This window comes from Harmonia axyridis, chromosome 1 (assembly GCF_914767665.1).
Source record: "Harmonia axyridis chromosome 1, icHarAxyr1.1, whole genome shotgun sequence".
NCBI classification, from domain to species: Eukaryota; Metazoa; Arthropoda; class Insecta; order Coleoptera; family Coccinellidae; genus Harmonia; species Harmonia axyridis.
The window spans coordinates 27,237,560-27,259,778 of record NC_059501.1 but is presented as its reverse complement, the minus strand read 5'-3'; the positions used below and the strand labels follow the sequence as shown (position 1 = coordinate 27,259,778).

Sequence of the window (22,219 nt, the reverse complement as noted above, 5' to 3'; positions counted from 1 at the left end):
CTCTAAAATTACCACAGAGTAATAAACATAGAAGGAGTATACTTTTTACATGTTCCTAACATGGTTAGATTACGTTGTCGGATTGTGATATATTTTTAAATTCACAATTCTACTATATCATTATAAATGTATATTATATTGAATGAAATATATTTATTTGAGCAATTCCCGATTGAATATGCAAATTTGAATATTTGGAATTCGATATTTTTCCTAATTGTCGAATGTATAATAAGCTGAATATTTATAATTTTCTGTATCTACCTGCTGAAATTCAAGGTTTGGCAATTTTTGCTCTTCTAGTGTCATCGGTTGTTTCACTTCGTTTGGGGCGCTTGAAGTTTGTTTTCTGAATTTATGATATATTTAGGTATTCATTTAAATATATTTTGAGTTGGTATGAAACGTTGATTCACTATGGGACATAAGAAGTGCGTTCTTTGTGGAGAAACTCGCGAATTGAGTGACTTATCATATCACTAATGTGTTTTCATTTCCGCGCGCTTGATGTCAAATTTGATAGTTCATGTTGGGGACAAAATTTGCTTACTGAAAATGACATATGGTCTCTATGTTTATTACTCTGAGAAAATTAATACAAGGATATTTTCTGTGTTTTAATGAAATTTGAAATGAAGAACTCTGGAATTATTAATACTAGAACATAACGTTAAAACTTTTATCCGGTTCTTGGATCACATAAAACGCGAGCTGCAAAAATAAAAGGTGTAATAAAAAAGAGTTTTTCTTCATCGATCAAGGTTTTTGAAATAATTGACAATTGTTCATTCGATATCAAACTCGATTTTTAAAGATTTTCAAGCATTCAATTACAAGTAGCTATGCCTAGACAGGTAATACGCAACTTTTCACAACATCATTATTTGCCAGAAATAGAGTAGCATAAGGAAGTCTGAATATATGAAGGCACAACTCACCATTAGCTTCAACAGACTCTTATTTAGCGTTTATTTTCAAGTTTCATCTACTCACTTCATTTATCATTATAATGGACGTGCTTCCAACAGTTAAATCAATGTTAGTTCATTCAGATCTAAAAGGATGTGAGGATAAGAAATATATGAGAAATGGAAGCTGATCTCTTGGATCTTATCAGTCAAACGTTATACAATACATAATTGTAACAATGACAATGTCTCCATTATTACTATTGGAGTGCATATCCCATCCCTAGGAATATTATGTAACAGAGAGGCGGGCAAGCAGCTATTTGCCAACTGTCGCTTGGGATCGTCACATGATGCTTAGGCCTTGTTCTCAACTACCACAGTTTATCACAGCCATTCTGATAGCGTATCATGCGAGCAAACACAACGATTAGATACCAATCAAACGGAGAAACGGTTCATCAAGAAAGCCTTGAATGGAAATTGGTGAATTATGTTGTTTAAAAATGGATTATGAGGCACAAAGGAAATGTACACTTCCAACTTTATCTGTGCTATTTGGAGCTCCAGAAACTTAAAAAAAAAACAAAAATTCCTTCTCATATAAAGTAAATTATGTGAGAGTTGGTAACAGGACGAAAATCTAATAACATAATCGAAATTTATGATTTTCAGGATTATTATATTTTCTGGAGAATCGAAAGATGAAGCAGCCTTGAAGATAATTTGATGTCTATGGCAAACATCTTGAGGTAGGAAAATTGTCAAACAAATATACGTTATCTGTTCAAATTACTGTCAAGGTAGAACAATGCAGGGAATGGTATAATAGATAGAACTTAAGGAGTATTAAACAATCTTATTCATACTTTCAATCACAGTGTCAAGGCCGAGAACACAGTCGAATGCATAATTAAAAAGGTCTATTATGTGTATTCGGTTATCGCGGAAGCATTACAGAAACAGATAGGTTCGTTAAAATATACCTGGAGGAATTTGATATTAACCACTCATTCCTTCAGAATTACTTTAGCCTGAATGGCCATGTAATGAAAAATACGAATATGAGATGTTTTGATGTGGCAATAATAATGAAATGAGCAAACATTTGAATCCATAAGAAAACTATTAAATCCAAAAAGATAATGAATTTAAAACAACTTTATGCGTTTACAGTTGAAAAAGATCCATTAAAACATAAGTGTGAAAATCAACCCAATTTAAAATCTCGAATACCTGAATAAATATCATCTCAAATGTATGATAAATTTTTGGAATCCTCGTTGGAATCATTGTTGAAATTTGAGAACAAATAATATACATATTTAGATTTCACAACAATCTGCAATTGAAATTTGTTTTTTGGTTCAGATTTTTAAAATTATTTGAAATGGTTATGAACTCCGTTAGACTTGAGATGCATACATAATCTGGCTCACATAAGCTGATTTGTGCAAATTGTATGATCTTGTAAATGGACTTCAAGTATTGAACCTCATGTACATATTGATCTGAGAATTAATCTGCATTTCCTTTCTAAAATGACAAACACATGTCATAATTATTTTAATCTTTATTTTAGGTTTGAATTCAGCAGGTAGATCTTTTTGTTGAATTATAAGGATTAAAAAAATCTGAATCTGCTGTTATGGCTTCGCATAATCTAGGGTGGATAATCCATTTCCTGATATCCTAGAGATCCTATAAATTAAATTACAGTTTCAATGAGACTGGCATCATCACGATCTTGATACGTTCTGAGATTGAGGAAATCACACATTGTATGGAGAACTACAGATATTATAGTTATGATAATGTAATTTCGTATTGGTTTATCTATCTATTGTTAAAGATTACAAATACAATGGGTGATTAACAAGTAGGGGCCTGAGTTGAAATAAATTAATCAGATAGGAAAGAAACCACCTCAAAAAAATGCGATTATAATAACAGATGCAGAATATAGGTTGATAAAAAAGAATATCAATCAAATCTCATTGAGATGAAATTAACACCTAACAAATTATATGAAAGATAAAGACTAAATTTGGATATATTCGTGATAGAGCTGGTATAATTCCCAAACTGGAATAAATATTTACTAACTCACAACAAGCGATAAAAGTTGGCATTAGTATATATCTACTGAAAAGGTTATCCTCAAAATAACATTTAATTTTCTTATTTCAATAGAACGAGTAAACAATAAACAATTCAAACAATTTAGATTAGGATAATATTACGTGAGTAAATTTTTTTCAAGGGTACAGCATCTTTATATTCGATATCGGAAAAGAGTTAGGAGATAAAAATATTTGAGTACGGTAACATTGATTTAACGTATGGACCGTAATTGATTGAACAACATTTAGTTATAACCTTTCGACCACTTGCCAAGATCTATTTTCATGTATAGATCATAACAACTTTCGTTTGAGATGACTGAAATAAACACTAACAGTAAATATTGTTACATAATAAGATCGTAGATCGGCATTGAATAATTTAATGGGGCTAAATACAGTGACAACGTGCAAGGCAATTTTTATACAGGGTGTTAGTGAATAAGTGCGATAAGCTTCAAGGGGTGATTCTGCATGGAAAATAATGACAATTTTCTATATAATTTTTGTTCAGAAATGTCTAGTATTTCAAGGTAAAGTGAACTGAATATTGATGGCTCTTAATTAAAAAAAAAAAAAAATTATATGACACAGATTTTTTACGCTAAAAATAATTTTTGAAATTTTCGTTCGATTTGTTAGGTACAAAAAATCCCTTATCGTTCGAATTGGGCGTCGCTTTTGGACAAAGAATAAAACATCTCAACTTCAATACATTTACAAAAATTATCTAATAAAAGGTAATTAATTGAAGAAATGAAGTACGCGTTGAGATGTTTTATTTTTTTTTTATATAAACCGCTGTCCCAAAAGCAAAAACATGAAAGAGTTTTAGTAACAAATTGAACAAGGAATTCAAAAATATTTTTTAGCTTGAAATATCTTAGTGTCGTACCATTTTTTTCAAGATTATGACGCGCCAATGATAAACATAAAATTCTTAATGCATGTTAATAAAAATGAAATAACTACCTTTTGAAACCCACCAAATTTCATTATTATATTCGACCGGCTTCAGAGCTATAAACAATATGTTTAAAAAAAAAACTTTAACACCCCGTATCTAGGAATACGAAGCATTGACGAACGAAATTCCCCCTGAAATTTGTCGCTCTTATACATTAACAACCTGTATACATATTTGATAATGAACAATTAAAGGCTAAACCAAAGCTCATTTGGAAAACTTGTCCAGATTCCCTCAAGTCATTTATATCAATCAATCTCAATTCATTTCGACTTCCCTCTAAAGTGGCTCATTGTCACCTCTTTCCTGTCACCGTCAATTGGTGTCTGATCTACCTCAACGTTCAGCTGCCCGCATGCAATTATATCATTTACGGTTTTCCAATCCACAAAGTCTAGATAAGACCAGAGAGGTTTCCTAATAAGGAAACATGAGCTCGTGGGCATTCCAACAATGGAGAACTAAATTACTTGCAAATTTGAAGTCGAGGGGGTAGGGACATGTCAATGGAACGACTGGGTTGATGCTGATTTGAAAGTTTCAACGACGTGAATCGATTAGCTATGAGTATTATGTCTTGCACCAGGGTTTTTTATAGCCGCCACCATCCATAGGGTGGATTAGGTAGTATTTACATAGATGGATGAGGACGTCGGAGTTTTAGTCTTGCTATAGAGTATTTTGAATTCCATTGGATCTTTTAAGGCAGGAATTTTAATTAACTTCAGTAAGAAGGTAAGAACCAACTTGTACGGTATGTAGCTGAAGGAGAAAGTGCCATGTTTATAAATAAACTAGATCTACTGGCTGTGGTTTTATGAATCGGCACCTGAATCGAGGAATTGTAGATAAGAGCGGTGGTTTTCTAGAAATCTGGTGCGTTATCTAGAAACTACTGCACCTCAAGTGTAATTTATGAGTCATCTGGGAATGCCAACTCTATAGAAACACCAAAACGCCGACTATCACTAAAACTACTTCGGATGATCGCACTTACTTGTCAGTCCAGAATCCTCGGTGAACGTAAGGAAACCTCTGCTCATCTCCTCGGTTCTCTGCGTCAGGATCTTCTGAGTGTTGCGTTTCGGTCCCAGAAGACCGTCACCGTCCAAACAGTCGACGGAGCTGTCCGTATCCTCGTCTTCCACTTCGAGAGGTACCTCTTCGAGAAGTACCACCTCAGAGTCCTCGATCTTGGTCGATAGATCGTCTTCCGTCACACAAGATAACTGACAGGCCGAATATAGCTCATTTTCGCATTCAACGCCACTGGAAAAATCATAATTTGCGATATCCGAGTTGAGAGAGGCCGATGCGGTACGACTGTTTCGCGTCTAAGCACTTGCGACTAGAAACGTCCGTTCGGTTCGGATTCCTGTACGTGCGACCGACTAACTCGCGTCCGAATTTGTCTAGCTGATATACCTAATGGTTCTGGGGTTATCAACGGACGCGGAGAGATGCGACGGTCCCGATAGCTGTTCGGGTTTTGAAGTGTGCATGCTCGAGTGTTGGAAGTCGCGTGTTCTCGGTCCCCACTCGCGTCGAGTATACCTATACTTAGCTTAGTTTGGAGGAACAGACGACGGGATGATTTGGAATTCACGTGACAACGGGGTCTATTAAGTAGGAATAAGGATTGATGATGACATGACGACTTGTGGACACGGGCCGTGGTCATACGGTTGAGATTCGGAGCCAGAGGTTTTCCACTTGAGAATTCCGCTCGTGTGTGGGATGGTATTTCTAAATGGAGAACGTGACGTCCGTGGGACCTTCGGGTTGATCTTGTAATGTTTCGTTGAAGTCGAGGGGTTGATTCTTACGGTTCTTACGAATCTAATTAGATTCGTCAAAATGTCGTCCAAAAGTCAAAGTGTCAAAGATGTTACTAAGTTTAGAACACGAGAAGAGTTGATGGGAGAATATTTTCATCACTGAATATGTAACAATTCTATTTATTGCCAATTATGGAACTACCTTTCCTTAAAAACATCCTCGCCAATTTTTGATCCGCTTTGAAGATCCATTCTATTTATTTGATAGGGCGTCAAAGACTACTTTTAACAGACTTTTTTGCACACTCATATACCATAATTTGATGAAATTTGTATAATTCAAATTTATTGTATCGCCTTTGAAATGAACTTCTTCCGCGTTCCTCTACGACAAAGACTGATCCACTGACATTTTTCAAACATTTTTTTCAATCCACTCGAATTTGCATGTTAATCTGTTTTTTTTTTCAAATGAGAAAAGAACTGAAGTGAAGTCAGGAGCTTTTGAGCACTCATTCATTCATACGCCCTTGGATAATACAAAACTCTAAATAGATAAATAGATATATGTGGTCTCAATGAATGAACGATTGCACAAAAGCCGTCAGAGCTTTCTTGATTTTTTAAGGGCAAGTTAACATGCAAAACCGAGTCGATTGAAAAAAATAATAAAAAAAAAGGTTGCGGTCATTGGATTATCGTAAAGAGGCATGAAAGAGGTTTATTTTGAAGACGATACAATGAATTGGAAGTGTTTTCTGAAATGTAACAGATTATAAGAAAAAAACTTGAACAAAAGCACCGTTTTAACCAATCAAATAAAATATATATTCTGTAGATCATTAAATTTTTACCCACCCCTAGTCATAAATAACAGGTTAAGATGATTTCTTTCCTCATGCTGTAAAGAGGTGAAATACGCAATTAGGGATGAAAATTATCGTGATTTAAAAATCACGTTGTGACTCGTGACTGTGATTTTTCAATATCAGTGATTTCAAACAGAATTGTGATCACGGTTTCAAAATAAATTTTTGATACACCTACCTAAGGTTTTGGTTTTAAGGATTGATGAAAATCGAGATATTTTTGATTTGTTTATATTTGCATCAATGATGAACATATGAAAAAAAAAGTTGTAGAACAAATACCCTAATGATAAATAGGAAGGTAAAGCAGCAATGATGATTATTGTTTCATGAACGAATGGAGAATGTTTTCATAACACGAGAAGCAATTATTTAAAGACTCAATTTTGTAGCATTAGAGCAGACATATTCGAATGTTTTCAAACAATTTCATTACAACACTAGTTCAGACAGATAATATTTATCATTATCCCTAGAACATATTTGATAGCAGACGAATCCATAGGCTTATTTTTGAAGATGATAACCGATAATATCGGAACTAGGAATTTATTCGAAGAGAATGAAAACTTTGAAAAGTATGTTATCTCGGGTGACATCCCGAATATTAAAAATTTTCATAACTCCAAAACTATATAAATGGAAGAACTTTTCAGATTTTTTAAATAATGTATTAGAATTTCAAAGATTCTCGTGATCTGTCAATATTTTCCCAGAGGAGGAGGGACGAAAATAATGTGCGGTGTTGTGAGAACTATTGAACGATCAGTAGAGGTTAGGAATATTACAATAGTTACCACTTTCATCGAAAGTGTTTTACTTGCCCTTTTAATTTTCACAAACTAGAGTTTTGTAATGAATTTTTGAAGGATTTTTTTACGAATGTTTTTAAGATACATCAATGCTTTTTAGGAAAACCATATCATCAATTTTTTCGCAAAAAAAGAAAAGTTATCAAAATATTTTTTTTTCATTTCAAAAATAAACATACATATCAAAATACAACAATGTAGGTTATCGTTCAAAGAATGTAAAAATTTCAGTAACGAAGTAACGATTACAAAGTTTTATTAATGGGAAATCTCGTGGACAAAGGTATGGTTACTTGAGCTTTCAACTTCTCAGTGAACTCAAATTATTTCTTATATTGATGACGAAAATCTGAAAGGCTGCAAGTTCTGAAAGACCGGATGGTAAGTAAATAACTTTACAGACAAAACTGAAGTGTCAAGAACACCTGTGAAGATTGACAGGATATTTCTACGTGAAGTGAATGAATGATGTACATAAACGTACTAAATCGAATAACAATAAACGTGACGATACAATAGAATTTTACACTTCCATTAAGAAATAGGGATTCAAATTGCCAATACAAAAATTAGTTAATGGATCGTAACTTACATATCACGATGAGATTTAGAATTGTATATCAATTTGTGCATAAGCTGAAATTGTTTCCATTCTCAGATAGTTCTCAAAACTAAAAGGTTTTAGGTAACAATTATTGCCGAAAATGAACCAAATATGTATACTTTGAATGAATATTTGGAAGGTAATAATAATTCATATCATGCCTCGGACATGAAGCCGTATAAATATGAATTTGATTTGAAAAGTGAGCTGACCAACAACTGAAGTCCATGCTTTTATCCTCCTGATATTTGCAAAAATATTATCAATGATAATATAACAAGAGGCTATAAAATATCCGAGTATATTCTGAGCAATGGATACTGTGATGAATGTCAGATTGAATCGAATGTTTTTCGTCATATTTTTTACGGTATCTGTATTTTTCGCATTTTCCGACGTGAATTGGAAAAAATTGAAAATATCCAAAAAATAATTCAATATATCAGTGACAATAGATTCGATAATCTGGGATTGGGATTCTGAATTTGTTTAAAGAAATAAGAATTTCGATTATTCAATGGATTCGTTCCTTACTTGGTGGAAATTCATCATAAATAAAATAAAAACAAAGCAATTTCCACGAAGATTACTTGGTTTTTATTTCAAGAATTTCAAAATTTTTTCAATTTTCGTTTTGTTGCGTCATGAAAACCATAATAAGAAGAATGTACAAAAAATTAATATTCGAGTGACAAGATATCAGACAATTCAGAAATTTCGCTTGTAGATGTATCATAACAGTATCAAGCTTGATGCAGAATTTCATATCGATATTTATTCACTCGAAATTTGATTTCCCTAATGATCATGCAGCTCGGATCGTATTTCCTCGATAATAATAATCTCTTTCATTACTTCCCGAGATTTTCATATTTCACGATACCCAATCCATAGAAAAATCCAGGCCATCGAATTTTTCCCAGAATAACAAAACAAAATCGAATCGATCATCATATTCTCCGTGGCACGATTCAGCTCCATACACGAAGCCAAAAAATGGGCGCTAGATCAAACATTAATTAAAAGGAGTTGTTTTCGAGCTATCTGGTCGATATTAGAATCCGACCAACTGAAAATATTTCATTATCTGGCTCCTTCAAGGCCGGCTGAAGCTGAACATCGCCAATCAGTCATCACTTAGATGTGAAATGTAAAAATATTGCATAATTATTATACAAATGTTTGTTTGGTGTTTACCAACCCATTCGAGATTTGTTCCATGACGAGATTTCGATAGGAGGATGAGCTCATAAATTTTCGGCTGAATTTGAAAAGATTTGCTGATATGTGTACACTCAAAATCGTGTAGGTACTTCACGGATGATAGGAATGATTTCGTTTTTTGAGCACATAATCACTCTACTGCTTCATGGATGTTATATTTATCAAATTTTTTGGTGTGAAATTTTTGAATATTTTTTTGGAATGATGTCGATAAGACCAAAATTTCGAAAGAATATCAAATTTTAGACTTTTGTTTTATAAATTCAAAGAGATAAATTAAATCACATTCAAATGCACTCATGTACTAAATGTACTCATGTACTAAAGAATTTAGGTCGACATTAAAATTTTGATGAATATAAACATCATCACTCTTTTGTTTCATGGATGTTATATCTATCCAATTTTTTGGCGTTAAATCTTTTTTAGTCTAATAGCTTCTCGAATGAAGTCGATAAGACCAAAATGTCGAAAGAATATAAAATTTTAGAGACTTTTTAAAATCAGCGAGATAAATACGATCACATTCACATGCACTCATGTACTCAGAGAATATAGGTAGACATTAAAATCTTGATGAATAAACATTATTTTATATAGTAGGAGGTTGGACATTTACGTACATCAGCCATAAAAAATTCAAATTGTTCCTTCTTTCAGATGAAATTTTATTATGGAAATAATAACTAGACAATGTGAAAGGGAATTCAATTAATGTATTTTCTACTTGACATATTGCGATTAACAATAATATACATATATAAAATGTCTTATTTGTTTCTGTCGAAAAATTGGGACAATACTTTCAGTTGAAGGACCCTATTTATTCAGATTTTTTGAAATAATCTTTTTTTTTCAGGACAACTCTAGTTTTACCATTTGTGCAGTTTTTACAATGGTAAAGCATCAAAAATGTAGGAAGAAATCTCATAGTTAATGAATTTCTGCCAAATGATTCAATAAATCTTTTGAATAACTCATCATATTTCACTGTTGATGATACAAAGACTTTATCTCTTCATATAATTCAAATTATCATTTGAATGATACCGTTTTCATTTGATAAAATGATTTTCTATCGATTGAAAACGGTTGCTACAAAATGATAATAATTTATTTTATGGAAAGTCATGTGAAAGAGAATTTGTAGCCAGTACTGGAGTCAATTCTCGAAAATGCATTAAAAAAATGCTTTGATGAAGAGATAATTCCTTAGTTAGGACAGTTAAGTGTATCACTTCAGGTGTCTTCTTCCAATCGGTTTCCATATTCAAACACGATTTTTCCAAACACTATTCATTAGACGATGAGTACAGGGTGATCAAAATTAAATGTCTATTGAAGGGATCTCCTGGATTACAGCAGTTAAAGGAAAATGGATGGCCAAATTTCGAAAAATGAAAATATGGACGAAAATTAAAATTTTAGTTTTCATACGACCATCTTTCAGATTTTTGATGCTATGGCTATGAAACAAAAAGTCTTCCATAGAATCTGATGGTTATGCTGAAAATATCAGTTTCTCTCAAATCAAATTCAATGCATTGTTGAAGCGTCTATCGTTCCATTTTTAGTATTGACGTAGTTTTCACTTAAAAAAATGGCAGTTTCAATGTGACATCTGGCCAGATAGCGAAATATTTGAAATGAAACATCTTATTGGAAAACCCTGATAGGGAATCCAAAAATAGAACAGAAACTTGAAAAAATCACAGAACAAGCTACTTGTAGATACTTTATTTTTCGAAACTTTAGTAATCGGTTCAATAAAGTGAAATTCAAAGTTGGGTTTAATTATTTTTTTTTCAGAATAATAAATATGATGTATACAACAAAATTAATTCGTTTAGACCTTCTCAACTAATATTCTGTTCACAACTTTCATTCAATTCTCTATAGAAGATAACTTTGTTGATTTCAAAACCGAGCGAGAATTATATAATTCCTGCATTTTTCTCTGCAATTATCTTGTATAATAATTCATGCTATAACAAGGTTATTCTAACATAAAAATGAACTTTTCAACTTTTATCAGTTGTTTTGATTCGACTTACTTCAGATAAATATCAGTTAATGGCGCTATTTGTATGTTTCTTCGAGAGGTGATAATATATGGCAATTTTTTTGTACTAATATAAATCTTCCTCTTTTTATCAATTTTCTTCGGAAAATTAACTTGATATCCTATCAGTCATTAAATTGTATTTATATCCGAATAATTGCATTAGTTATTTCAATCAGTAGTTTCTAGTCTCAATCAATATATATCGTTTTGTTAATTATGAGAATAAGCGAATAAAATAATTGACCAAAAGTCAATGATTATAATAAGAAAAACTTCATTTATACAAAACAATATTTTATATAAAATCATGAGATTTGAACATAATGATATGCCAATATTCGATAAGATTCTTAAGCGTTCCTATTCGCAATAGTTTTTTGACTAATAATGTCAAATAACTGAAAAATAAAAATTTGCTTTGAATGAAGAAAAATATATTAATTTTTCTCAGAGATAACTTTTGGAATTGCGGAAAAAATACCTATCACTGCCTATTTTCGATAATCTGTGAACTTCAGATAATGAAAATAATCGGTGGCCACCAAGGTATCCGAATTTAACTCCGTTAGAATTTTTCCTTTGGTCACATTTAAAGAACAACATTTATGAATTTGAAAATGTTGAAAAAATCTAATGGTGTTAGATCATTTTTTAGGCAAAAGATGTCAAGGCATCCAGTTTATGGTCTACATATTCCGTGTTGAAAAGTACTATACAAATAAACGGAAATGTGAATATTTCACAATACAAATAGTTACTTGACTTTTTGAAACGACAAAATCATTTTTATTAATGAAAGTGGTACTAATATTCGTTTTGAAATTGGGCATGTTGATGTGCAGTTTGGCAGTCAAAGATATAAAAGACACTGGGAAAACTTTGGTTATAACTTTACTTGATACCAAAACCAAGAAGAAACGTGTCAGGATCAGAGTGCAATGGATATGAAATTTATCAAAAGTATTCACAAATGAGACCTCAAACTAGTAAAACACAATAAATTTTTCATTAACTATAATCACAGTGTGTACACAACACAACCAGGCAGCATCAACAATTTGGGAAAAAGTTGCAGAATACTCAAAACTTCCAGATGCATCCAGTTACATTGACTTTTGCTTGAGGAGGACGTATGTACCCTTCCTAGTTGACGATGTCAGTCAACTAGTGTGGCTGAAGGGTATATCGAGGAAAGAACTGCCAATAAATTGAAAATTTCAAAAAGTATATTTCATCAGCAAGTACTAGTGGCACCTCAAGATCATTCAGGAATGAATATAGAAAATCTTAATAGTTTTCGGGAAGAACAAATAGATTTGAGTAAATCTGGTGTTTTGAAGTTTTCAAATTTGAATTTTCTGTCAAAGTGTGTTTTATTGACAGTGACAGTACTATGCAGTAAAGTGACAGTTCTATGAAAAAATGCCACGATTTTGAATTATTTGAATTATCAGTCAAAATGCGAAAAACGTTATTTCATTGAAACCTCATTTTTCAAGTTCAATAAATTGAAACTTTCAAAAAGTATATTTCATCAGCAAGTACTAGTGGCACTTCAAGATCATTCAGGAATGAATATGGAAAATCTTAATAGTTTTCGGGAAGAACAAATAGATTTGAATAAATCTGGTGTTTTGAAGTTTTCAAATTTGAATTTTCTGTCAAAGTGTGTTTTATTGACAGTGACAGTACTATGCAGTAAAGTGACAGTTCTATGAAAAAATGCCACGATTTTGAATTATTTGAATTATCAGTCAAAATGCGAAAAACCTTATTTCATTGAAACCTCATTTTTCAAGTTTCAGTTAGATTTATCAAAATTTTACGGAATGAAGTTGCTTTTGAATCGGCGCCAGTGTTTTTTTATGGTTTCTATTTCAGTTAACAAGATTCGATCATTCGATATAATGTTGTTTAACTAAAACTGACTATAACGTATAAGCATTAACAGTAGATTGCCTTGTTCGATTTCAACTAGTACAATCAAATAGAGTGTATCCAATTTAATCAATTCCACTATCGTACTATTCTATAACGCGGGTTAAAATCTGTGCTCAGCAAAACAGGAATGGCGTACGAATTCGCACTTTATGGTTCAGTTGGAACAACACGTCGATTATGATTAGTCTAAATTTTTCGAATGAAGATTGATTCATATACGTAATAAGCTACGCGATACGCGACTTTTGGAGTGGTAAACAAACCTTGAGTTTGAGTAGTCGATATCAGCAACTTACGCGGTTGATAAGGTGCCAATTCTTCGTTGTTTTCTAGTTAGAAAAACAGAATGACGTTCATGGACCAATGCGAAAATAGTTGCATACCGCATTCATTTCTGATATTAATTATTTTCTCAACATTTTTTAACAACATTATCCAAATTGGCACACTTCGGACGTTGATTGAGGTTTGAAATACATATTATGTAGTACATACACTGTGTCCGTAAAGTATGGAACAAATTCATTTCTATCCAAACAGACCATTTTAAGACATAATCACGTCGATTTTTATTTTGATTTACCATATCTTAAAATAATAATCTAATATACAGGGTGAATTAGTTTCGAGTAATGACGTCACCGTCATTTTTTTTAAATGAAACACCCCCATTTTGTTTCAATTTTTCGATTACTCTAGCTGAGCTGATTCCAAAAATTTATCACATGTTGATTCCAATTGGTATACAGAGTGGACAAAAATACAATAGTTTTCTGTGTGCTCATAAAGTAACGTAACATTTTTTATTAGTTAAATTAACAATATTATCAAAAATACGTATTGTCTAGCGGCAATTGGTTTGAATGTAACATCCTGTAGTTTGTTACATTTTTAGATTAATAAAAATGAGCTGTTTCCAAACTTGTTTGGTACTTGTGGTCTGGCAGACAGAATATGAAAGAAATTATTTCTTATTTTTATACATTTTTATTAATCTGAAAATGTAACAAACTACATGGTGTTATATTCAACCGATTGCCGCTGGACAATAAGTATTTTTGAATATATTGTTCATTTAACTAATAAAGAATGTTACGCGTTACTTTATGAGCACACACAAAACTATTGAATTTTTGTCCACCCTGTACCAATTGGAATCAGCATGTGATACATTTTTGGAATCAGCTCAGCTAAAGTAATCGGAAAATTGAGACAAAATGGGGATGTTCCATTTAAAAAAAATGACAGTGACGTCATTACTCGAAAGTAATTCACCCTACAGGGTGAATTACTTTCGAGTAATAATCTAACATACATGTTAGATTATTATTTTAAAATACGGTAAATTAAAATGAAAAATCGACGTGTCGACAGGATTATTTCTTAAAATGGTCTGTTCAGCTAAAAATGAATTTGTTCCATACTTTACGGACACAGTGTATATTGAAAAAAATAAAGTTGATCAATTCAGTAATGATCAGATCGCGACAAGAAATGTTTTGTGAGACCCACCATCACTCTGCTATAGATCAGTCTCCCACATTTTGGGAACAAAAGACCCAGCAAATTTCACAGTTTGATCAAACAAATTAGATCATTAAATAATAAGATGCATATCAATTTCACAAAGATATTTTTTTAACCAGCAAAACTGCCGCATTGCGTTCTCTAAATAATCCACGATTTATTATTGAGAAAGCAATTCTGTCTCTGTTTGGTGATCAAGATCAGATCGCGACAACTAACCTCATTGTTTGAAATCATTCTCTGGACAAAATTCGAAAATTACAAAAGTTGTGTAGAATTGACAGAGAGCTCGAAGAATAAGTTCAAAAAAGTATTCATGGTGAACTTCTCAGAGTCAAAGGTCCTTACGTTAGAGATTTTTTAATAGTTTTTCGAAAAATCGATCATATAAATTATAAAATAGCACCAATTTCTCAAAATTTTTTTCACAGAATGTTTATTATTTATTAAATTATTCGACAAACGCTTGTTTTACTTACGAAATAGTGGTTTCACTGTTCATGATAAACACTCCACATATAGAATTCAAAATTAACGACGATAGTTATGCCAAGATATAATGTCAGAATTTTTATTGGTTTTTCTCGGCACATGGAATGAATTCGTCATATTTGATCGAATGCCAAGATGATTGTTTTGAATGTAATTTTTCATGTTGACGATGCGTAGTTTCTAAAGTTTGTATATTATTGGCTATAATGAACCACAACCCCTATAACTAATTGAGGCACTTGAAAATATGAAGTACCATGTAAAGACCCAAACAAATGTATCCCGATTAGAATATACAAAATGGGTATATTTTTCGATGTAATATGGTGAATCCAGCACATTTTTTGTCAACCTACCCAACGAAACCTAAAATAATTTCCAAGAATTAATATTAGAAACAAAGTAGATGTGCATAGAAATTCTCATCTGTAATTGGAATGAAAGAAAATAAAGGGTGAGAAGAAGTGATTATCTGAAACACAAAACTCATTTTGAGTTTCTAAAATCTGCTAATATAAAATTTTGAACCCACAATCCACCAGTTCGAAAAAAATTGAAAAGCAGAACTGAACTGACGCAAAACTAAAATACTCAACATAAACACCAACCCCTGAAAATGAAATCGGGATAAAACTCAATAAATTCGCTCAGTCGAAGATGAATTCGTTTTCCGAAACATCTCCATTCTCCATCCCACCCTCATACGTCATAAGGTCCTATATTTATGACGTCAGCGGTTATGCGAACGCCCACATTCAGGCTCGACACCAAAGGATGCAAGGGTGGGGGTGAATAATAAAACTCCGTTTCACTTTCAGTATCGATTTTCCACACCAGACATACCGACTAGCCTCGATGTTGTTGTTTTTAGTGGTGCATCAGCTGACAACTTAGGGTAGGGCAGGAAGACATGGATTGGTTTTCGTATTTGTTCTCCGAAAGAATAATATTTTTTCTGTAATCCTGAGAGCCCGATTTCAGGTTTTCACTTCCATCACAGCTTTGAGTTTAAAATTTATGGTGGAATCATAAAAGATCTAAGTCTTTGATTTGATCATAGACGAACAGAAATCAAAGACTAATAATTTGATCATGATGATCAAAACAACAAGGTTCCATAGAACCACCAGAGAGTCGATAAGCAATAAGAAGTGTTCTTCAGAATCTAATAAAAGAACGATGTCCTCTCAAATTCTGGTTCATCCTTTAAATTTAAGCATTGAATTTTTGTGGATTTGCTACCTACATGTTTTACTTATAAAGTATGCGTCCCAAGCCATCGTGATGACACTGATTGATTGATGAATGAGACTTTAAAGGAGTAAGCAAGGGGTACAATATGAAAACACCACAAATAAGACTGTTGAATAAAAATATGCATGACGATGTCACGGACATTTTCAGTTATAACGCAATCTTCATATAAATGGCTTCATTATTCAGCAAAAATGTTGCATTTGGTTCTCAAATAGTCCACGATTCTCGAGAAAGCAATTCAGTCAGTGTTTGGTGGCCACCGATGTTTTGAAGACTAACGTATTATGACATCCTTTTTGGAAGATATTGTTCTAGACGTTGTAGCAGGACGGTGCTACTTACCATACCGTCCACGAAATATTGATGGTGTTGTTAAAGTTTTGTCGAGTTCTTTTGCATTATTTGCCAGTTTAATGATCAGAATTGGTTTCTGAGGTATTTTGGTAATGGGTTATTTGGAGTCGCAGGTTCATGTCAACAAATCTGCAACCACCTCTGCATTCAATGCTGAATTTAGATGCTGCAACAACGATATACCGCCACAAGAATGCAAAACCGTTTTTTAGCCAAATGAAAACTCATGTTTCAGCAGGGGGGTGTAGGTCAATTCCAAATGTTTACCTTGAAATCCAATAAATATTACAATGTTTTGTTACAGAAAATCATGTTTTATTGATCCTGCGAATTTTGCACATCATCCTTAAACATTTTTAGTTCTCGAAAGATAATCGGATGGTATATTCACTATGAATTAAATTTAAACCATGAATGAACTATTATCTCGCATAACTTTTTTTTCATCATAAAATGAGTCGAAAATAAGATATTAACAAATAACTAATTTTGGGTGCCAATTGGACAAGATGGCGGCGCCAGCAGCAAATCTTTGCCGCTCGCGAGGTAGCTCAATTGAAATTCGGAAATCTATAAAATCAATAATTTTCAAAACTTACGGAAAATTTTTTCAGGTAACAACCTTTTTTCGCACCATTTGACTGGACTACTTGAAATGAAATATTAGCAGGGCCACCGCCAGGACCGACAAACCGAACATTGTAAGTCAGTTGATAAAACAAGGCACAAAAATGTTTTCTTTGTATTAATATAATAAAATTTACAAAGGCCAATTTTTTAGAAATCAAATAGGCACTCCCAACTATAGTTGTGAAAATACAAATTGGCACTAAAATGCACCTTTAAGAACTACGTCGTCTTTTTATTATAGACATATAGAGCATCGTACTTTTAAACAATTCAGGACGTTTTTTGATAAAATCGACAAAACCACATTTGATAAATTTGATGAGGTGATTTTGAGTTTAAAAAGAAGATTCCATAAGGAATTGAAATGATGCCTGAGAGGAATAATAATAATAAAGCTCCTTCAAAGGAAATTTAGGCAAAGTAGAGCGGCGAAATTTTATTTTGCCGAGGCGCCAAAACGTCTGGCGGCGGCCCTGAATGTTAGTGTGAATTTCATAGAAAACAAGGATATATGAAAACTAATATTCACATAGCAACAAAAGTACCAACATGAAATTGACTATTCCCAATTCGAAGGTGTTAATTCGCAATTTCATTTTGGTCAAGACCAATTTCGTTAATTCTCAATTCGAAGTTGAGTAAGTATAGAAAAATTGTCTGATCCTAGGTGGGAGTTCCATCAGCATCAGCTATAGACGTAAAATTCCTTCTCATAAACACAAGTGAGACCATAAAATATCCACCCAACTAGTCCACGTCTTCATGTTCCTACAATCAACGGCCGACGTTACAAGACGGCCTATCGAACAATGAAAGATAATGAGAACAGATCGGTTACTGTACGGGATGAATTATCGGCTCGGGCCCAATAGTCGCGAAAAAATTCGAAATGAGCTCTCCATAACTCAACCGCCGCATGGGGCACCTCAAGACATCCACCAAGGCGACGACCCATTGAATTATTTATCACCAGCGCTATCTGCTCCGAGATCCCGTCAAGAACGTGAAAGTAGACAGGGGAACATGCACTCGCATGAGGCGGAATGAATAGAGCATATTTATGGTTTCATGTCTTACGGCCGTATGGGTGTTGAACGTGCTCGAAGGGCTAGAAGAAAAGCCTGTAAACGATGTCTCGGATTTGAAGTCACACTTGGTTCTTCGAGGCGGCGGAGATCGGCTGGAAATTCAGATAAGTGCCAACAATACAAGAATTGGAAAAATTCCTGGTGCCGAGCATTGCCGTGTCAAGTTAACATCTCGGAATTCTAGAACGTCATGAGTAGAAGACAATATATAACAGACGATAATCAAGAGCTGCATTGAGCAATAGACCGCATTATTCCAATAGAGGCCTGTAAAAATGATATCTGGCGAAATATCCGATATTCAGATCCAACAACCCTGTAGAAAAGCCCAAATCAGAGCTGTTAGATCGAATTTAAGGGGGATTCCATTGCTCTACAACCTAATGGTCTGTTGTACCACTCCCATCAGAGCTATTCTTGCAATAACATGATCTACAGCTTGCCTTCCAGTTCCAGAGTTCTTATGAACTCCAGTATCTGAGATGGTTTCAAAGAGGCTTCTTCCTCCCTTCTACAAGTTTCTGGGTGTTGAACGTGCTCGAAGGGCCAGAAGAAAAGCCTGTAAACGATGGCTCGGATTTAAAGTCACACTTGTTTCTTCGAGGCAGTGGAGATCGGCTGAAAATTCAGATAAGTGCTAACAATACAAGAGTTGAAAAAATTCTTGGTGCCGAGCATTGCCGTGTCGAGTTAACATCTCGGAAACTCTAGATGCCTACTGTGGAACGCCAAGCGGAAAAGACAATATATAACAGAGGTGAATCAAGAGCTGCATTAAGCGATAGACCGCATTCATCCAGTAGAGGCCTGTAAAAATGATATCTGGAGAAATATCCGATGTTCAGACTCAAGAACCTTGTTGAAAAGCCCACATCAGAGCTGTTGGATTGAATTTAAAAGGGATTCCATAGCACTACTACCTAATGGTCTGTTGTACCTCTCCCATCAAAGCTATTCTAGCCATTACGTGATCTAGAGCTCGCCTTCCAGTTCCAGAGTACTTATGAACTCCAGTATCTGAGATGGTTTCAAAGAGGGTACTTCCTCAGTTCTACAAGTTTCTGGCTCAAAGCAGATTTTACGTTGGCCAGTGATGGCGAGGTGATCCGTAGTTTCTTCCTCTACTCCACAAACTCTGCACTCGTCGTTTTCTGCAAGACCCATTCTCCTGAGGTGCTTACAGAGGCGACAATGCCCTGTAAACTGTAAGGAATCTAGTGAGGAGGTGTAGTATATTCTTGCTAAGACCCAGATACTTTTTAGATCTTGCAGTATCAAATTTTCGAAGAAACTTTTTGCAATGATTCAACCCAGAAAGATTCCGCTAGAGTGTTTCTCTTTAGGATTTTCTCCTTCTCCTGAAACTCTTTCTTGTAGTTACATTTGCCTATACCACAGAAAGGTTCCTTGCACTTGAAAGGAGTTGGTGCTCCTTTTCTGGTGAGTGTGTTGGTCTCTTCGTTTTCTTTATTTCCGAACTATACTAACTAATACTAAGAAGTTCTTGTTATTCTTACATATTTCATTGAGTTTTCTTCGGCATTCCAATACCATCTTAGAATCGATGATATGTGAGGTAAATGCTTTGATTGCAGCCTGATTGTCAGAAGGTATCGCTGTATCATATTTTTGATAGTCAGAGCAGTTATTATATTTACCCAGACTGGGGATGTCAACAAAGGAAAATCTTGAGGAAGACCTCAAGTTTCTAAAGAAGTGATCTAAAAACACGATTGGATCGAAATTTTCAAATATCCTTGAAAATATTATATCTGCAACATGATGTAGCCCAGTCAACTTGTCAGAAAGTTTAAAAAAATAAGTTGAATTAGTACCCTACAGAATCTCTATTGTACAGTAACTTCTATCAATGGATAGTTCACTGTGAAGATTATTATCATCATGTAAAGAACTAAAATAAAAAATTTTAAGTTTATAGGTAACACCTGAATGAAGGACTTTTATGAAATATTCTCTTGAAAACGTCGATTCCATTACCTCAATACTTTGAAAAAAAGTTCTTTAATTCTAATAATAATGTAACCGAGCTCTATTGAAGAAATAAGTGAAAGAGAAAGAGTTCTTAATGAACATACCTAATGAAACTTTACTAAAGTAAAGTCGACAACAAAAGTAAAAGAAGAAGTCGACCAGTCTATACCTTGCCCTTAGATAAGCATTTTTTGTACCTTATAATAATGTAACCGAGCTCTTTCGAAGAAATAAGTGAAAGAGTTCTTAATGAACATACCTTATGAAACTTTACTTTATATCGACAACAAAAGTAAAAAGAAGAAGTCGACCAGTATGTATGTCACCCTTAGATAATTGAAAACTAATTGTTAAATAACTTGCATAAAATAGAAAAACTTCGGAACTACAGTTTTATTTATTCTAGACAATTATAGAACCAACCGTTTTTCTACATTCAATGTTCAACCTTGAATGAAATTGTTGGCCATACGGCACGAAAAAAATGCCGAAATTAAAATGTGATATTTATCGTTTCGATAGAGGAAAAATTATGTTCTCGTCTCAGTTCGAGCGAGATGGTAGCTTGCCAAGTATTTGAGATTAGATGAATTGTAAATGCGTCCTTCTAAATTTGAATCGACTGCTCAGATCTACAGGTGGCAAAAGGCTAACTAATTCTTTACATCATATTTTTCCTGAATAACAATATTACGTAAAGATAACTCAGTATGTCAAGTTAGGATTCATATAGCAGTAGTCTATATGAATATATGAAAATGGGCTTGAACTCTATGACAAATTATTATTTTACATATGATTGTCCTTGAATTTAGCCTATCAACGAACTTAACCTCGGCAGTCGACCAATTTCTATGTCTGTTGGTTCTGATTTTTTTTGTTAGTGTTTAATGAGGAAAAAATATACTTAATCTAAAACCTCAACAACAGTTTTTATAAAAATGAATATAATATCGATGTTATACCTAGCTGATAAGAGCCTGTCTGGAACTATTCGTGAATAGCAAAAAAATAATAAAGCAATCAACCGATAGCCACATTTTTGATTTCGACAAATTGAAACCGCACTGTCATTCTGAAATAGGTATGGTAAATTTTATCATCAGTATTAATGAATCAGCAAAATTTACTAGATTGTTACAGGAACATCATTTTGCCCAAATATCTGCAAGTTTTGGGCCTTAAGTTTGACTCATTCATGAATAGGTCAATATCATTTTATCCGGACGATGTGTTTACGAAAACTCTGAAACAGAATGTTCTAAAAACTTGGTTATTTGCGGGCTCAAAATCCAAGAAAACCCAAGAACATATAACATATTCTTCTAAAATCGAGTTCCAGGTAAGAAGAAGCAACATTTATTTTTTTTAAATGAGTTAATTTCAAAAAATGAGATTTTATGCAAAATAGACAACTTTGAACCTGAAATTTGTACTTCTACAATAAATTGGTGTCGACATACATATAATGGCTTAAATCGAGAGGGAAAAATCAAACCTTCTGCTCAGAAGTTTTGATTGAAAAACAGTAAGCTCATAAAGATGATAATGCATGCCCATGTATTATTATTTTTATGAGATTACTGTT

General features: G+C 33.4%; 1 protein-coding gene across 6 annotated transcripts in view; it reads right to left on the bottom strand.

The window, feature by feature from the left end:
• The window catches only part of LOC123675412 (hypoxia-inducible factor 1-alpha), a 163,344-nt gene that overhangs the window by 16,332 nt on the left and 124,793 nt on the right, over positions 1-22,219 (bottom strand). For all 6 annotated transcript variants that reach the window (XM_045610782.1, XM_045610788.1, XM_045610769.1 and 3 more), the window contains exon 8: positions 4,996-5,267. In XM_045610782.1, the coding sequence (XP_045466738.1) occupies positions 4,996-5,267 (272 nt within the window). The remainder of the gene's footprint in view (positions 1-4,995; positions 5,268-22,219) is intronic.